Source organism: Podarcis vaucheri (assembly GCF_965113315.1).
Source record: "Podarcis vaucheri genome assembly, chromosome: 17".
NCBI lineage: Eukaryota > Metazoa > Chordata > Lepidosauria > Squamata > Lacertidae > Podarcis > Podarcis vaucheri.
Window position 1 is genome coordinate 21,105,874 of NC_138755.1, and position 19,012 is coordinate 21,124,885.

Genomic DNA, 19,012 nt, shown 5'->3' on the forward strand with positions numbered 1-19,012 from the left:
TTTTTCATTTTGACTGAACGAAGTATGTAAAGGATATCGGTTACTTTTCCCGTACATAGGCTGGCTCTATTTCAGAGTCCCCATGGGCAGAGATCTAAGCACATTCTTATCTCTTCCATTGAAATCAAGATAACTTTGGCAGAATTGTGCCTTGTAATATTTGTCCTAATGTTCATAATTTTGACTTGGTTTTTTTGGGAGCATATAAACAACTCTTAAATGTTGGTAGGGGTCACATTCACAAAATCCGTTTAAACTATAGAATGCTAGAAGGAACAAAGAGAAGTGCCTTTTTGATCCAACAGAGGGTACATTTCCCTCATCTTTGAGCTCTATGGGAAGATGACAAAACCACCAACATCATTTATGAATTACTTCCAATTTCACTTCTCAAAGTGATTTCACAATATAATGAAAACAAATATAAAACAATTGTATATGTAAACAGGTCCAGATCACACTTCCCAATGAACCAGTGCGTAAGGGAAATGTACTCCCAGTATCTGTTCCCTGTCTCCTGATGCACTAGTTCTCCTTCTCATGCAGGTGTGTGCCTAAACCAGGCAGAGGCAAACTCAGCCCTCCAGATGTTTTGGGACTACAACTCCCATCATCCCTAGCTAATAGGACCAGTGGTCAGGGATGATGGGAGTTGTAGTCCCAAAACATCTGGAGGGCTGAGTTTGCCTATGCCTGGCCTAAACTAATGTTAAAACTCCATTGTTAATTAGGGCTGCCAAAGTGAGTTTAGGAGAGTACTGGGATTCATTTTAAGCAGGACTGGTAAAGGATGAATGCAGCAAACACTAAGCCCCAAAGCAGGTGAAAGAGAATTTTCACACATTATGGGAAGGCGGGGAGACCACACAATTCCACATCCTGACCTCACTCACTAACCTAGCTTTCATTGTTAAACATTTGCAAAAAGACTACTACTGAGCACCTGGTATTTGAGTGCTTGTAGTAGCCAAGATTTTTATCTGCCAAGGATAGGGCACCTGCGAATATTATTCCATGTGCCATAGCTCCTGGCTGTTTAGAAAGTACTTGTTGTCTTTTTAAAAAATCATGAGAGAACATAGTTTTGCCTGTAACAACTGTAGAGCCATTCACCAGCATTTGTGTACAAGTTAGTTTAGTTTTACTGAAGGTTGTGATCTAGACCGTTCTTTGCACAACACACTTTTGTGTATGACGGCACAGGGAACTATGGTTAGTTTAAAAACTTCCATGTGAATACTTCCGATACTCTCCTTGGTTGCATAAAACTGTGATCGACTATTCTGTCTGGACCAGGCTGCACAACAAATTAGGGCTCAACATACAGTAGTGCTACTGACTTTGCAAATGTTTAAACAGAATTCATTTATAACATATGACAGACTACTGCTAGAAAAATAATGGACTACCTTTATGCAGAAAAATAGCACAGTACCAATCCCTCATAACATAACTGGTATATTTATTTAGCATATTCCTGTAGCCCTGTTGTTTTTGTCAATTTATGTAATGTAATCTCAGGAAAAGGCTTTCTGTAAACACAGAAAGCCCAGAGGTCTACTTTTGGCATTTAGCTGATATTTCATTTTCTTGTGAACCATATTTTAATTTGTGTCCTAAACATATTCCTTATCGTTCTGTAACATAGAGCTGTTTACAGCGCTCCTTTAGAGCTGAAGTCTTCACCTGCCCTGCTTGCCGACACGACCTTGGAAAGGGCTACACCATGGTTCCCAACAAAATACTGCAGACACTACTTGACCAGTTCTTCCCTGGTTACAGCAAAGGACGATGATACGAGTTCAGTTCTCAGTATACTTCTCTTAATGACTTACAGACTGTACAAAGAGAAGAAATGAGGAAAATTAAAAAGTGGACCAGCTGGCTTGAGCGCAGTTCATACGACTGTCACATTGTGGAGCGGCTAACTCAACCTTCTTTCCCATTTTGCAATCTTTTTTGTGTAGCGAGAACTTCACATTCTCAGCTGACTTTCAACACTGAAGGTAGTTTTGGACAGATGACAACAAGGGGGGGGGGAATACAAGCCTTGGCTCTGACTGGCCACAACAGCGGATGCTTCAGATTGTTTTTTGTAACTACCTCAGATGGAGGAAAACAAATTGTGGGGAATTTTAAGAGCGTGTCAGATGAAGTTCAGCTACACACTGCCTCCTGAATATTAGTTTGCCTGGTCCATGCAGTTTGATTTTTCAACAAGAAAACAGCACTTAAGCCAGTTTTTGATTACAGAACATCAAATTCTGTGGTGTGCATAATCTTTTTGTGCGTGTGCATTTTCTGCCATTATGCTGTTTTTCTTAATTTCTTTTGCAAGAACAGGCTTTTAGTCTATTTTTGTGAGCGTCATTGTGCTCTTGTATCTTATGCAAGTTGACTACTAATGACTGAGAACAATATGAATGCATTGTTGCTGTTAATGTAAAGTGATTTGTGTTTTTTGCACTTAAAGAGGGTATTCAAAACACTCTAGTTGTGTAAAAACTATTTCATATGAAACAAGCCACTTTTGTATTAGGTAAAACTGTATGCTTTTAGTAGGTCTTGTATCAGTGGCAATACATCTTACACAGCATTGAGAGCAGTGCTAGCTTGGAGAGGGCTCAAATCGCTTCATATTGTGATCTGAAATTTTATATACAGTATATTCCTCTTCCCCAATATACCTTATTAAATATTTTATGATTCATAAAGTGTTAGTTTGTATTTTGCAGCCATAAGACAGTGTTTCCTGGAAGATGGCTGAATGTATATTTGAAAACGTTTGATAAGGCGTTTGGTCTCAGGTTTAATATCTTTGGGCAATTTGCATTAGAAAGCTATATTATACAAAACATTTTTAAAAGACCATAGTTTTGTGGAGAAATTGGCCTTCTGCATTTTTTTGTTTGTTGGCACAAAGCCATCTCAAGCCTTACCTGGTATCTTGGGCAGAACACAATGCCTTATAGAAGCACCTCTTCCAGTTCATGCAAGCATAGAATACACTATAAATAGTTCACAAAAGCACATAACAAAATACCACACACCTTCAGAAAATCTTGTTTTTAATCAGACTTTGAAATCAGGTTTCAAAAGCTATTACAACTTCTAGATTTTATTGGAATGCTACCACAGGGAGTTTAAAAAAAAGAAAAAACGAGTTCCTTAAATGACATTATCAACACTAGAAGCAATATATAAATTTAATTAATACAAACTACAAAAGTATAGCCACAATCTAATACAAAGTGAGGTACAGAGGAGCTTACTTTCCTTTGTTTCAGCATACTGTGGTCTCTGTCTTTCAGTTCATACAAAGTGAATGACGACTATAATTTTAGCCACCAAACAGCCTGAGCCCCCCCCAAATCCCACAGTATAGGCGTTATTCAAAATAAACTGGGATTGCTCTCTATCACAGAAGTATTATCAGGGCCCAGTTTAACAAAAACAAGGGTTCTATTTTTACACATACCGTTCTATGTTTAGTGCTCCTCAACACAGGAAAGCAGCCTTGGTCCTGAATTGATCAAAGAGTGTTAAATCAAGGCCACTTCAGCATGAACTGCTGTGGAAACTGAGGCACTGCATCAAGTCAGTTTGTTTCCACCTAAAGTATATTTACATAGCTGCACAGAAATTTAATCAACAGAATGGAGATTACAAAAATATACACCGTATAAAAAAAATGGTTCACTGGGCAGAAGAGCCCATCCTTCCTGAAGTGTAGCAAGGGAGGTCGAGCCTGGTCACCTAAAAAGGAACAGGGTAAGGCGAGGGGAGACTGACCCTAAGATGATGCTCTCTTCTGTTCAGCAAAAGGAGACTCGTAGACTTCCATCGGTGGGCAGGTACAAACCAGATGTTGATCTCCATAGATGTCGTCGATTCGAGCAATTGTGGGCCAGAATTTATTTTCAGGTCTTACAAATGGCTAAAGTGGGAGAAACATATCTAGTAGGTAATTTTTAAATTACCGACAATTAAGCAGACAGTATTCTATGGTATATTAAAGAGTAACGGGCATACTGCAGCATGTACAAGAGACAATAGCCAGCTTCATTAGGTACTACAGTGGTACCTCAGATTGATTACAAATGCTTCGGGTTACAAACACTTCAGCTTACAGACTCTGCTAACCCGGAAGTAGTACCTCGGGTTAAGAACTTTGCTTGAGGATGAGAAGAGAAATCGTGCTCCGGCGGCATCGGAAGGCCCCATTAGCTAAAGTGGTGCTTCAGGTTAAGAACAGTTTCAGGTTAAGAATGGACCTCCAGAACAAATTAAGTTCTTAACCAGAGGTACCACTGTATAGGAGTTGTAGTGCACAGGTTTACCCTTCAAAGCCTAAAGTTTTAGAAGTCGGGTGAAATTAGTTTCGGCTCATGAAAGGAATTGTGAGTCAGTTGCTAATTTTAGCCCCGTGGAGAATCTCAAACTGTTTTGATGCCCCCAAGTTTCAAAAGGAGTTTGCCAAATGGCAGAAGTGACAAAGGATACACTTTGTGAATTCAACATAACTAATGTGTTTAGGATCAGGGTTCTGCTGCCTGCTGTAAGGAATGATTTCTTTCTGGGACCAATGGAAAGATCCCTCAGAATAATTTAAGCATTATAAAATGTGAAGTGGTTATCCACTAACTGCCACGTAAGTTCAGGGTTCCATCATAACATGAGCCATAAACAACCAATTGTTCAAGGTCTTTACGCTTTATCTTGTCTTTGTATGGGGTTTTTTTTGTCAGAATGTTATGAGCCACTCTGTTTTAACTTACTTATTTTATCCCCACCAAATTCCAGTTAGGCAATAACGTTTCTGGCTCCAAGCTGCCTTTGCATTTACCGTATTTTTTGCTCTATAAGACTCACTTTTTCCCTCCTAAAAAGTAAGGGGAAATGTGTGCGCGTCTTATGGAGCAAATGCAGGCTATGCAGCTATCACAGAAGCCAGAACAGCAAGAGGGATTGCTGCTTTCACTGTGCAGCTATCCCTCTTGCTGTTGTGGCTTCTGAGATTCAGAATATTTTTTTTTCTTGTTTTCCTCCAAAAACTAGGTGCGTCTTGTGGTCTGGTGCGTCTTATAGAGCAAAAAATACTGTAACTTACAGGACTTCTTTCAAAGCAGCATCAGCTAAGACGGCTGATCATTACAAAGGCTATAGCAGGAAGAGGCAGCTTAATACTTGCCTTAATGCCATCTCTTTTTGGCAAATCTGATGTACCTTTCTTTTTAAGGTTGGCTTGCAAGGTTCCTAATGTTTTCCAGTAGTAATGCTGTCTAATAAAACTGGCTGCTCAAATGAGAATGAGGAAAGCTTCCCATGTTAACTCGTTACTTACCAACGGAAAAACAGCTACTTCTCTGGAGTAAGGACGGTCCCAGTTAGGAGCAGCAATGCAGGTCAAGGTATGTGGTGACATCTAAGTCAATAAATGTAAGTTAAAATATACAAAATAATATAATTCAATTGAGTAATAATATAAATACTCAAACAGTAGCAATGGCCTCAGCTAAGAGAAAGATCTGCTAAGTTCCACTGAAATCAATAACCAACAAAAACCAACAAATCTGAGTCCTATTGGTTTCAATAAGGTGTGACCAAGACTAGCGCTCTGAAAGGGGAACAGTGAATCTGAGGTTTTCTAGTAGATGCTGTTAAAAATCAAGCGGAGCCACATGCCTATAATATATTGCAATAGGAGGAGTACAGGGCCTATACCAAGAAATACAACAGCTAGAAATGGAATAAATCCTGGCTTTTTGCCTTTTTCTGTGCTAAACAGCAGAGTCCTGGGGACCAAAGCATCAATCGTAGACAATTTACTTCAAAACAATCTTGTTGAAGAGCAACTGCTACAAATAATTAAACCCACCCTGCTCTCACCTTTAATGGGTTAACTCGAGAATCCATTCTTCCTTCCTCTATATCAGCAATTTCTTGTCGGATGTTGATCATTGCATCACAAAATCTGTCTAGCTCTGCCTTGTCTTCAGACTCTGTTGGTTCAATCATCAGAGTACCTGCCACTGGCCAGGACATTGTTGGAGCGTGGAATCCTAGCAAACACAACATTCTTTTATTGTACTACCTTTCCAGGACCCTAAGCAAAGTCTAAACAACATGTTTTCAGAGTTCAAGGAACACTCTTTGGTACTGCAAATTCTTCATCGCTACATAGAGCAAGGCCATTTACAAAGCCCAGTTACTGACCAACTGGGGGGGGGGGACCAGTTATTTGAAGCAGTCATCTCCTTATGTATTCTCAGCTTGTAGCAGTTGCATAGACCCAAATGTCAAATTTGTGGACATCCATAATCATGTTCTCCCGATCGCCTGACTCCCCACCAAACCAGGAGAGAATTCAGACATGTCCAATGGCAGGGTAAATGGTAAAAAACAAGTGGCTCTCAATTTTGCCTGATGGCAGGAGCCCACATGGTGCTGGATGAGCTGGTTAAACAGCTTCCATAATTCTTACCACCACAGGATTCGATCCTACATTTTAATTGTGATAAAAGAAGGGAGGGAACGTTGCCCATTTGACAACTCACCATAATCCTGAAGCCGTTTAGCGACATCCACAGCGTCAATATTTGCTGTCTTCTTGAAAGGTCGGGTGTCCAAAATAAATTCATGAGCTACATAACCTGCGTATGAAAATTTTATTCTAAGATTTATATTTGTAGAAAAATAAAATGTGACCACAAAGTAGCTTTCAGTATCCATAACTCAGGTGTGTTATTCCTGTGCATCAACTTCCAAGCTCTTTGTCTTGCCAGGGTTTAAAATAAGTTTCTTTTGAAGGAACCACTGTGTGTCACCAGCATACTGATGACAGTTTGCTCCACATCCCATAATGACCACCCCCCACAGCTTCCTACAGACGCTTAGTAGTGCTGGATATCAAATAGTGCTCTGTGGCACCCCAGAAAATAAATGCTGTCTGATTGAGAGTACCCAGTGGGGGTTACCTTTAAGCATAAGACTGGGAATTCTGAACTGAAAACTGAAGCAGAGTGGGGGTTTTAAAAATTCTGAATTACCGTATTTTTTGCTCTATAAGACTCACTTTTTCCCTCCTAAAAAGTAAGGGAAAATGTGTGTGCGTCTTACGGAGCGAATGCAGGCTGCGCAACTATCCCAGAAGCCAGAACAGCAAGAGGGATTGCTGCTTTCACTGCGCAGCGATCCCTCTTGCTGTTCTGGCTTCTGAGATTCAGAATATATTTTTTCTTGTTTTTCTCCTCCAAAAACTAGGTGGGTCTTGTGGTCTGGTGCGTCTTATAGAGTGAAAAATACGGTAGTTAATCCAGAACACGTCATTTTTAGCTACACCCACTGCTGGCATGTGCCCTCTCCAACAGATTACCCTGACTAAATTTGATCCTTGACAGGGAAAAAGCACCCCTGATTAAAGCACAGTGCAGTGAGAGAGAGAGAGAGAACACGACACAGCTCAAACAATTGGTGGGGGGGGGACGGCACGGACATATATTATTGAGGAGAAGCAGACAAGTCCACAGCTGCTCCTACAGCTTTGGAGAATATCCTCTTAGGAGGATGAATTCATCCACAAACGCCTTTCAGCCCATATTATTTAGATTGCTAGTGGGCCAATACTCTCTTTCAGGAGGCTGGGATGGTGGGTGCAACAGGATGACTCCCCAGCCTGGCCTAGATGCAATGATGGCTAAAATAGAGAATCACAAAACAGAGAAACCAGTAGGAGAACACTTCAATCTCCCAGGACATTCTATACAAGATTTCAAAGTAGCTGTTTTACTACAAAGGAATTTCAGAAATAGACTGGAAAGAGAAGCTGCTGAATTCCAACTCATTACCAAACTCAAAACCATGGAGAGACCTGGTCTGAACAGAGACATTGGATTCTTATCTCATTATACATGACTAAGCCATGTTTCACCTTCTCACCCCTTGCCTTTTCCTGTAAGACCTATTGCAGTCGTTAAGAGTCGTCAACAGGCTCATCTCAGCTATCTGCCAATCTCCCATTCCCACCACCCTTCTGAGTAATACCCCTCCCCACCTTCTCACTATATAGAAGGATCTGGCAACTTCTGTTTCAGTGTATCTGAAGAAGTGTGCATGCACACGAAAGCTCATACCAAGAACTAACTTAGTTGGTCTTTAAGGTGCTACTGGAAGGAATTTTTTTATTTCATCCCATAATTGTCAGCCTTTAAGGCACCATAAGACTTGGTTGTTCTTGTTGCAACAGACTAATCCAGCAACCTCCCCAAATAAACATTTGTTTGTAGTTATATTCACAAGCTTTTAGCGTATTGAGCTTCCTGCCCGCCCCCACCTCCATGTGTGCTGAAGGAGATCAGATGATTTTGCTTCCAAATTCCTTGTGGTCACTCTGCAGGAAGGGAGTAGGGAAGGAGTACATGAGCCTGAGACTTGTCCAGGCTCTCTACATAATGATAAAACAGTTCATCATGACCTTCAAACAAGGCCAGTGACAATGGAAAGGACGGAGAGGCAGTAACACAAAAGCTTAGTACAGCACAAGGTTGTGTAAGCGCCAATATGATCAGCTACCCTGCTGGACGGATCTTTCCTGAAATGAAGGGACAGAATTATGCAATTCTTTCAACTGGAGGGAGGGGATGTTCTCCACTGTTGCCATGGATCAGTCTGAAAGCAGGAGCAAAGACCCATCAGAGTAGCAAAAAAAAGGATGCTTGCTAATCCAACACATTTTGGACCCAACTGATCCTTCTTCAGAGAAATACAATCAATTATCAACTCTCTTTTTTAAGTCTAATAGCTTTGTACGCCTTGTTTATTTTGAGATTTATATTCGATAGACCAGTCCATATTTTTATTTATTATTATTTTTACATTTATTTGAAAGACCAGCAGGGTCTGAAATGCATTGGTTAACAAACGTCCTATTTTGACTACGCCATTTATTCATATATTGGCTTGCTTATGCACCTGCTTTCGGGGTTTCCTATTTTTATTGCACTTTCTGTGTTACGGATTAATTAGTCTGCACACTGGGATTGTGCACCTGATTTGTATGGATGGATTTTCCCAAAGAGAAAAGTTACTTTTGCAACACTATTTATTTTGCCTCCTGGTCAAACTGTGGTTTAAATTTATTTTGTATGCCGCCATTCATCCAAAGATCTCAGGGCATAAAAATACAAATAAAAAAACAAAATACATAATGAAAACAAAAACAAAGCAAACCAATAACCCTCCACTCCTCATTTTTGGTGTGCATCACTGTCTCCTGGGACTATGGACAACTTCATGTTAGGCTGAAATACTTGCCTCTGGCTCCCTTAAAAAGGACTTTGTAGTGCTTCTCTAGTCTCTTTGCCATGTAGTTAGCATTTAATATTGCAATCTCTGATGCATGCTTGAGACCTTTTCCTCCCATCATCTGAAGGGACAAAGAGCCAACAATAAGAACATGTAGGTTAAGCAATTATTCACTGAGCCTGCTATGCACACTTCCTCAGATGTATCAGATTCTAGAAAAATAAAGGGTGCCTCTGCCATCCATACAGCTATATATGAAAGATATACGGGAATGAATCAATCTTGACAAAAACTGTTTGCCCGTGTCAGCAGTGTGGTACTGATGCCTGGCAGTGCTAAGTACCATCGGGATAAAATGGTTTCATAGAAGGGACCCTAAGGATCACCAAGTCCAACTCCCTGCAATGCAGGAATATGCTGCTGTCCCTTATGGGGATCAAACCTGCAACCTTGGCATTATCAGCACCATGCTCTAACCAACGGAGCTAATCCAATTGGTTCATAAACTATCCCAATCAGTTCTGAAAAGGCATATGAAGCTACCTTCTCCCAGTGCAGGCCATGGGTCCCTCTAGCCTAAGATTGTCTAGCCTGACCTGCAGCAACTCTCCTGCAGCTCTCTTTCCCATCACCTGATTCTTCCAGTTGGAAATGCAAGGTACTCTTTCTGGGACCTTCTGCATCAAAGCATTTGCTCTATCCTTTAACTTGGGCTCCTCTCCTAGCACAGGTTATTTCCAGAATGAACATAAATGGGCAACTCTGAAACTGTAGCTAGCCAAACATGCTTAGCACATCCTCATTCCCACTGTCAAGTTTCCAGAATCCGATGAGCTGGGGAAATAAATGCATTGGCCTGAATCTAGAGTCTCACAAATGGGAGGTTGCTTATGCAATGGACCTTTCCCAACCTATCCTCTTAAATATCGCCTCCCATAGCCCCCAAACACCACTCTGGAGAAGCAGGAAACCTTCCAGAACAGCATGAGGGGGTGGTGCAGGGAGCTGCAATGGAACAAGAAGACCAATGAAAATCAGGTAGAGCACCTTGCATGAGGGCTGCTCCGTGTGCATAATGCGCCCCTGATCCTCCCCTCTCTGATCCTGTCCTTGCACCATGTTCTGTATCATGGAGTCAAGGGAGCAGCAACCCCGGAGAGACTTCACAGGGAGCTGCAGTGGGGAACAGAGTGGGTGTGAAAGGGCCCTTCCACTTGGCCAACACTTCCACTAATCTCTTCTTAGAGAATTTAGCTAATCTGCGGAGTCATCCAGATCCCCAGGTCTTTATTTTCAGCACCATGGATAGTCCCTAGACTACTCGTGTTTCAATGTATACCTTTATAGGTAAAAAAGGTAAAGGACCCCTGGACAGGTAAGTCCAGTCAAAGGCGACCATGGGGTTGCGGTGCTCATCTCGCTTTTCAGGCCGAGGGAGCCGGCGTTTGTCCACAGACAGTTTTCCGGGTCATGTGGCCAGCAGGACTAAACCGCTTCTGGTGCAACAGGACACCGTGATGGAAACCAGAGCTCATGGAAACACCGTTCAATGCAGTGGTACCTATTTATCTACTTCCACTGGTGTGCTTTCTAACTGCTAGGTTGGCAGGAGCTGGGACAGAGCAACAGGAGCTCACCCCGTCGTGGGGACTCAAGCTGCCGACCTTCTCATCGGCAAGTCCGAGAGACTCAGTGGTTTAGACCACAGCGCCACCCGCGTCCCAGTTATACCTTGATATAAGCCCAGGAAATAGGCAATATAGCACTGGACCCCCAAGGAGCAGCACTGATGGTTCCCAGTGGGCTGGAATCCTTATCGTGCTGCAATGCAATGACAGGGTGGCTAGGCAGGAAAGGAGCCAAATGCTTCTTCCTAAAATGGAACCAAAAAGAAGAAGAAGAAAGAATTTAGAAATAAAACTCTCTCCCACTGCACCATCGCTATCGTGTTAAAACTAGCTTAAGACTTTTATGAAGGCATCTTAACGTTAGTCCAATATACAGTGGCAATGTTCCACTTAATGTAATCCCACCATTACTTCCAACGTAAAATAAAGGTTCTTTAAATGAACAAAATAATCCTTATATAAAACATCAAAGGCTCATAAGGAATCAAGCTTTCCATCTTTCTATCCATAGACAGTCATCATTAGTGAGGCTGTGTACTGCCACATTCCATATCTATAGCACTGGACTAATATAAAGTAGTGGGGGGAATTCTCTTGCTATGAGAGCCAGATACATACACTCCAATCGGTCCCATTCCAGGTCCTCCTCCCCCATGAGGAATGCAGAAGGTTTTGTGGAGATTTAAATGAGAGACATCTGACCCATAGTCTCCAGGACGGCACAGACCAACCTATCAAAGGAAGGAGAGCACAAAGTTTCAAAAGCGAAAGAGAAGGGATTAGAGGGATAAACAAATGAGATTATTTCGTTTTTCAGAATCAAGTCTGCTGATGAAAAGAATTAAGATTCTTTTAAAAATAGAAGTTTGCTGCTGCTAAAAAAAAATCAACAAAACGAAGATTAACATATAGCTCTACCTTATATTTAAGTATATGTAAAGCTGTAACTAAATTTCAGTATTTTTTTTACCTAAAACAAAACTTGTAAAATGTAGTTTTAGATTTTACGGAAAGGTCAGAGACAAGATTCTTGATTTTTTAAAAATAACAAGATTCATAGTGTGGTTAATTATGTCCAGTCAATTATTATTCATTATTAAAGTGGTACAAAATTTCACTTTTAACATTTATTTTTAAGCACGATTCGCAAATTCAGTCAGGGGTCTGCATTAACAGAAAGGGCCTATAAACCGGTTTCCCACCTGAGCATTCATGTTTGCTCCATCCAGGTAAACCTGGGCTCCATGTTTGTGAATCAAGTCACAGACATCACTGATATCCTCTTCAAAGACACCATTGGTCGATGGGTATGTGATCATGATAGCTGCCAGGTTTTCCTTGTGTTTATCCACCTTCAGAAAGGAGGAAAAATAGACAAAAAAATTGTCAGGGAGAGATCAAGGAAATCAGAGCATTTATAGTAGGGGTAGCCACAGAAATTGCTTAGAAGGTATTTGGACATTTTGTTCCATATCTTTATTTCTATGCAGGCAAGCAGGCCAGAGACTCACTTTCATTGAAAAATGAGAACACAGAACCTGGGCTACCACCGGAAGGAACAGGTTGGTGACCTCGATTTACAGTCTTCCTTTGAGAGGATGCTCTATTGCAGCAAACACTTCATTGCTACAGTTGCTTATCATCAGCTCTTTCATGTTATCTGGTTTCCACTCAAATTGTAGCAAATAAGAGGGAAAATAACTATGAAAAACGGATACATTACAGAACTGACTCTCAAAATAAAATAGGCTATCGTACATGTTAACAACTGAAGCTACACATTTAAGTTTTGCATAATAATATTATGCCAAAAAAGAGAGAGACAGGCACAGCTTCCTCTTCTATGTAATTTTAAGCCTCTCCTCCTCCCAGAGGAGAGGGCTTGTGATCTGGAGCCGTTCCGGCCCCTGCTTGCAGTCATTGCTGCCACGCCACGCTCCCCAGTTAGTCTTCCAATTGTAGGGAAGCTCCGGGGCGGGGTTTAGCCGCTCAAATGTGGCCGCGGCAGCTCTTTCCCCTCATTGTGCTGCCAGGTTTCATCGTGTCACCCACCCACCCACCCTTCCCTTTAGTTCATCGCTTTGTGCTTGACCTTGCTAGGGACCTCTGGTTGGTCGCCTTGGTTGCCCAAGGGGCCTGGTAGGAGTTTTTACCCAATTGGCAAATTGGCACCGGCCACTTGGGTTTTCGCCTACCTCGTAGCAAATCGTCACAACTTTCTGGTATTGGCGGTTAGGCATTGGAATATGTTGTTGGTGTATGCAAGGGCAGGGTGTGGCCATCGCCTACCCCTTCACTTTATGGGTATACCGTTAAAGGAATCCGGCAGTCGTGGATCCTGTCCTATGCCTTGCTGGTGGTTGGGGGCCATGGCACGACCCCCGGTGACATCAGGGGAGAGCTTACAGTTGTATTTGCATCAACAGGCTCCCCCTACTGGTGGTTAACCCTTGTTAGACTCACCCCTCCCTGAGGGGGTGGAGTCAAGCTCTGCTGTTTATCCAATGCCTAAGCCAATACCTCTCACATGCTGTAATCAATAAAGCTGTGGCCTTTTCTAGCCCATTAACCTTACATACTGTGTCCTTGCGTCTTTCTTATCCCCAAGCAAGGGGGGGGGGTCCTTGAATCACAATATGCCCATTGAAAATTAAAACGTTTTTAGCCAAAGCTTATAATACCGTAATGCATTCAAAAGAAGGGTGACAGACTCACCATAGCCTTAAGATGAACGATATCGATGCTTCCATTTTTATCCACTTCTACTGGCTGAATCTTCATCCCTGCCATCTGAGCACTGGCTGGGTTAGTGCCATGGGCAGATTTAGGAATGAGACAAACCTTAACAGGGGGGAAAGTTAAGAGAGCGTCAACCTTGCAAAAAGCCAACTAAAGGTACATTTTGCAGCCCTCTGAACTCTCTTCAGATGTTCAGTTTGATCACATGAATGGAAAAGAGGGAGAATTCTGAATGTGGGAGAATTCTGCCTCTCCACGAAGCTGTGCGTGCCAGGGGCACCCCCCAGGAAATGCCATCTGAGTTAGTCTGGCGGGAGCTGCTTTATTAGTATGTGCAAGTTAGTAAATGAAAAACGGTGGCACTTTAGACAGTGGTGCTTCGCAACCCCACAGAAAGTAAGAGGAAAAGAAACTGCAATAAATTATGGAAGATAAATATTTCTGAATGGGGGAGTCATCAGATCTAAAAAGATGCCTATTCTGCAGCAAAAGCTGAATCAAATAGTATGTCACTAATTCATTGACTGTGGGAAGAAGAAAACAGACGTCTCCTTGCTTCATAGATTCAGGCAGGTAGCCGTGTTGGTCTGACACAGACAAAACAAATTAAAAAAATTTAAAAGTTGTCCAGTAGCACCTAAGAGACCAACTAAGTTAGTTCTGGGTATAAGTTGAAGAAGTGTGAATGCACATGAAAGCTTATACCCAAAACTAAGTTGGACTCTAAGGTGCTACTGGAATTTTTTTAATGTTTAAAATTTATTCCTTGCTTCATGGTTCTGAGTCAAGCATACAGAGTAAACAGCCAATGTTTATCTGCTATTTAGTTTTTTAAATTGGGTGCATTGGTTTGGGCAGGGAAGCAAGAGGCGGAATTTTTAAATGAAGCCCTAATAATAGATTGTTTGTTGAAAAGCAAGAATATTGATGCTAATACCTCTGCATGTTCAAAGTATCCTAGCTATGAATTTCAATTAACAACACTGCTCTAATCCCAACACAAAAGCCTTCTGGCTGCCCCAGTGAGGTTTTGAAAAATCTCAGTACCCAGAGCCAGCCCCTGGCATGCCCTTTTTTCTAATCTCAACTCTGCTTTCATGCCACTAATGAGCTAGCTCCTGGATTTCTGCAGCAAAACGGCACAATGTGTGCCTAGCTGCACTCCAGATACAACAGAATATACTATACTTCAGCAACAACTTTCATTGATGGGTAGATAACTCAGGAACAAAAACAGACCAGCAACCACTTTCAATAAACCTGTGCAATGCTTTGGTATGGATTATGTTTCACTCTTTGCTGCTATACTGCAAGCTGTTGGTTGGGGTACATGAATTTTGGCTGGCTTTGGCGCAGGACCGAACTTCAGAAACAGAGAGGATTCTGAAGCCTAGAAGTATTGCTATACTGATCCCCTGTTCCTGTCCCAGCAAGGAGAAAATAGTTCCTATAGTCATAGTGAGCTGGGGGCAGAAAGGTCCCTAAACCCAGATGCTTAGGAAGTCGAGGTAATTTTATTGTTTTAGTATTTTAACATTTGTAGGCTTTAAAGTAGGGTTGTGTTTTTTCTTGTTTTATCTTTTTATAAGCCACTTTGAGGGTTTTTCCTTTTTTTCAATCAAGCAATGCATAAATTTTATTAAATAAATAATAAACTGCAGGCACCACAAACCTTCTTCCTAAAATAAGATACCCACTCACAACTGACCAGAACATTTATGGACACCTGGTAAGTAATGTCTCTACTCTAACAATAAGGGCTTTAGGTATCCCACGTGTTTACGGAACTGCTTCAACGTGGAACACAAAATATGGTTTATTCCGGTCCCTTCCCTCTATCTGTTCCCTTGTAAAGTGAAAACGGCAAGTTTACCATTTATTATGCAGTTCTGCATAATAGAACTACTGATTCAACAGTGATCTGTGGCACTTACCCGTGGTATTTATGGAATCCTGACAGAATGGCTACTTGTGCACGAAAGGGAAAGACGTTTGCAGTGTAGTTAGTCTCTCAATAAAAAGGAGAGTGGATGCAAAGGTAAACAGAGGAGCTCTTGCCCATGCAAACAGGCCCCAAATCATACATTCAGTACAGCCATGCATTGATAAACAAGTGCCACCCCTAAGCATGAATCGTAGCATGCAGGATTGTCAGTTCAGGAGTTAAACAAAGTTCATCTTTTTCACTTACACTTCTGTGCCATTCTCCTTTTGAATTTAAATAAGACTTGATTGCAGCAAGTCCAGCATATTCGCCTTGAGCTCCACTGCAAGACCACAAAGTTTATTAGAATATATGTGTCTGAGCAGCTCGTCTCAGCATCCAGTTTTTGAAAATTTAGTTAATCAAGTCAGTTTAATCATTCACCAGGAACAAGTATCGTTCATGTCTACAATTTGGGCTGTGCACCCATATCCTGTCTAGCTGAAATATATACACAGAAAATAGATGTGAAATATAATCTCTTATTGGTGCATGACACAATTTAAGTCATTCGAGATGAACAGATTCTCATCTCTAAGCGGTTCATGCTACAGTATAGCCTTTTTGCTTCCCTGAAGAAGTCAAGAAAAGGGAAAGGCGTCAGGATATTCAGTTAACCAGCATATTGTAGCAATGCTGTTCATTACAGTTGGCTATTCCTGACCTGGCCTTTAACATATTTAACATTTGTTTAAAAACCTGAAGCATTTTTGCTAGGGATTGTAGGGAAAGATCTGCCAAAAAAGCTGAAAAACATCTTCATGTATACGACAATGGCCGCGAGAGTTCTAATAGCACAAGGATGGAAGACTGAAGAAGCCCCAACTAAAGAATAACGGCAAAAAAAATTGATGGATTATGCAGAACTGGCAAAACTGACATATAAGCTATGGGACAAGGATAACTGACTTTAAAGATGAATGGGAACCCTTTACAAAGTATTTGAAGACGCAACAAAGCGAACTGGACTCCTTGGCTGGTTTTGAATAAACATTCAAAAACTTTTTATTGATAATAATCAGCTAAATAGTTTGAGGATCTATACAACTGTGTAACATGCAGAAAACAACATTTTTAGAGAAATCAAAGACTGGAACCGAGGGAAACCTGGGGGTGGGGGTGGGCGGAGGGAGGAAAAATGGGGGGAAAAATAAGGATGATATGTTTCTGGATAATATGTTTTGTTTTAACTTAGAATTTAAAAAGTTAAAAAAATAAAACAAACAGAGATAAAAAGGGATATTCAGTTAACCAGCATATTGTAGTAATGCTGTTCATTACATTCATGGCCATTCCTGACCTGGCCTTTAACATATTTAACAACAGTGAGCAAATTTGCCAGTAGGGCTTCTTCTGTCTCAGGGCTTCTGCAGTGGGGAAAACTCTGTCATTGAGGGGAAGTGACCAAACTGCTGTCATTTCACAGACGTTATCCAAATCACATGCAACTTCAGAAATCAGATAATTGCTACTGGAACCAAAAGCTCTGCCTATCCTTGTAGACATCCAAAATGTAGTCGTTTTCAAACCTTTACATCAGCTCAAACCTTTCATTCTTGAGCTGTCTATTGTACCACATGCACACATGCCATTTGTCACATGTGATGGTGCAACATGCAGTAGGTGTGCTAGGAGGAATATCTGGGTAGGGAAATGGATGTGTGAAACAGCCCTTAGGAAAAGTAGGAAGTACGGCAAGTGTGCCTGAAAAAACACTAGTTCAAGCAAGATTGTTCCTACCTGTTCGGTTGAAAAGAAATTCTGTCATAGCCTGTTATCTCACACAGATCCTTTTCAAGCTCCCTGAAAAGCTGCTGGTATCCTTGAGCCTGATCTAGAGGTACAAAGGGGTGGATATTGGCAAATTCTTTCCACGTAATAGGCTGCAGAAAAGAAAAACACAAACACGGAAAGGAAAGTGAATACTTTTGGGTTGAAGAATTTTTGTACACCAATTATATAGGATACTTATGATATATGACTCTTAGGTTTCCACACCGTAAGAAGAGGTTGAACATTATTACCAGCTAGAAAACATGATTATGAACTAGAAAACCCCCCACATTTTTTAAAAATACAAATCAAATGTCATTAAAAGTCATCAGTATACTATTTCTTCTCTGCATTACAGAACCGATTCATTTAGCTGAACAGTTCTGAATATAAATAATCTAGAAAGTTGTATGAAATAGAGAAGGCTTCCTCAACCTAGGCCCTCCAGATGTTTTGAGACTACAATTCCCATCATCCCTGACCACTGGTCCTGCTAGCTAGGGATTATGGGAGTTGTAGGCCAAAAACATCCGGAGGGCCGAGGTTGAGGAAGCCTAAAATAGAGCAAATATTTAAGGCAAATATTATCAAATACGTCTCCACCCTTTTGAATTTAAATAGGATTCTGTGTCCACGTTATCTTAAAGTGGATTCCACAACTTTCTTGTTTATCTACAATGATGCATAGTGGGCACATCATAGCAAGGGGGTCCTGTGATTTCAATTTTTATTTCGAAAACTACCATATGCCCAAGGTTGCTGGGGCCATTCACAAGAGCACTTCCACAAGAATCTCACCAAGACACAAAATACTCCTAGGAGAAGAAACCCCCAATCTTTAATTTTACTTAATGTTCATAAGGAATTCTGGGTGAAGGGCTATTATTGCTTGATTAGCTACACATCTCTCAGAAAATAAAAATTAAAAAGCTTACTGTAAGTTCTGATGAACTATTCAACTTCATTGTACAGGATCCCTGAGGAGCAGAAAATGTAGTCAGTAAGTAAAAACATTAAAACAAAAACAAGAATCATGCAGAAGAAAAGAAAACATAGTCAGTATATTTCAACCAATTGAAATATACCAGTTGTTGGACACCAACATCTGCCATTTTTTTTCTTTTTAAATTAATACCTACCAAAGGAATCATGCTGTGAACTAAGGAAATATCTTTGTTTTCTAATCTCTTCATATACCGGACAATATTTGTTTCAGAGTGATAGCTGGAGACACAAAAACTTACATTAGCAAACCAGTTAACCGCGCAAGCCATGAAATACATAAAACAATGAAAACCACTGGACCTTTCCTACCCCCTCTTCAGCTTTCCTATTTATCTCAAAAACTGAAGTTAAATTTACTTTTTCTACATAATGCAAACAGTGCAAATATAATAAGCACTAATTGGTTAAAAGGTTTGGTTTAGTGTGTTGTCCAAATCCAGAATTGTGGTTAAGGTCTCTCCTTCTTAATCATGGTCTATAGCTAAGGTTTGCCCTATGGCTGTATATTTTGGTTAAGCAGGAGAGACTTCCACATTGATCCTGGATTTGGATATATTAAACCAAACCTTGGTTTAGCCTG

General features: G+C 41.0%; 2 protein-coding genes across 2 annotated transcripts in view; one reads left to right on the forward strand and one right to left on the reverse strand.

Moving 5' to 3' along the window:
- Positions 1 to 3,364, forward strand: part of UHRF2 (ubiquitin like with PHD and ring finger domains 2) — a 49,390-nt gene extending 46,026 nt beyond the window's left edge. Inside the window, exon 16 of the mRNA XM_082204752.1 lies at positions 1,649 to 3,364. Within this exon, the coding sequence (XP_082060878.1) occupies positions 1,649 to 1,795 (147 nt within the window). The 3' untranslated portion in view covers positions 1,796 to 3,364. The remainder of the gene's footprint in view (positions 1 to 1,648) is intronic.
- GLDC (glycine decarboxylase) overlaps positions 3,052 to 19,012 on the reverse strand; it is a 40,243-nt gene continuing 24,282 nt past the window's right edge. Inside the window, exons 13-25 of the mRNA XM_082204641.1 lie at positions 18,567 to 18,651; positions 18,363 to 18,404; positions 17,395 to 17,537; positions 15,862 to 15,937; positions 13,647 to 13,772; positions 12,134 to 12,283; positions 11,550 to 11,662; positions 11,035 to 11,176; positions 9,313 to 9,424; positions 6,558 to 6,653; positions 5,890 to 6,062; positions 5,345 to 5,425; positions 3,052 to 3,937 (exon numbers count right to left, since the gene is read on the reverse strand). Coding sequence (XP_082060767.1) covers positions 3,794 to 3,937; positions 5,345 to 5,425; positions 5,890 to 6,062; positions 6,558 to 6,653; positions 9,313 to 9,424; positions 11,035 to 11,176; positions 11,550 to 11,662; positions 12,134 to 12,283; positions 13,647 to 13,772; positions 15,862 to 15,937; positions 17,395 to 17,537; positions 18,363 to 18,404; positions 18,567 to 18,651 — 1,483 coding nt within the window. The 3' untranslated portion in view covers positions 3,052 to 3,793. The remainder of the gene's footprint in view (positions 3,938 to 5,344; positions 5,426 to 5,889; positions 6,063 to 6,557; positions 6,654 to 9,312; positions 9,425 to 11,034; positions 11,177 to 11,549; positions 11,663 to 12,133; positions 12,284 to 13,646; positions 13,773 to 15,861; positions 15,938 to 17,394; positions 17,538 to 18,362; positions 18,405 to 18,566; positions 18,652 to 19,012) is intronic.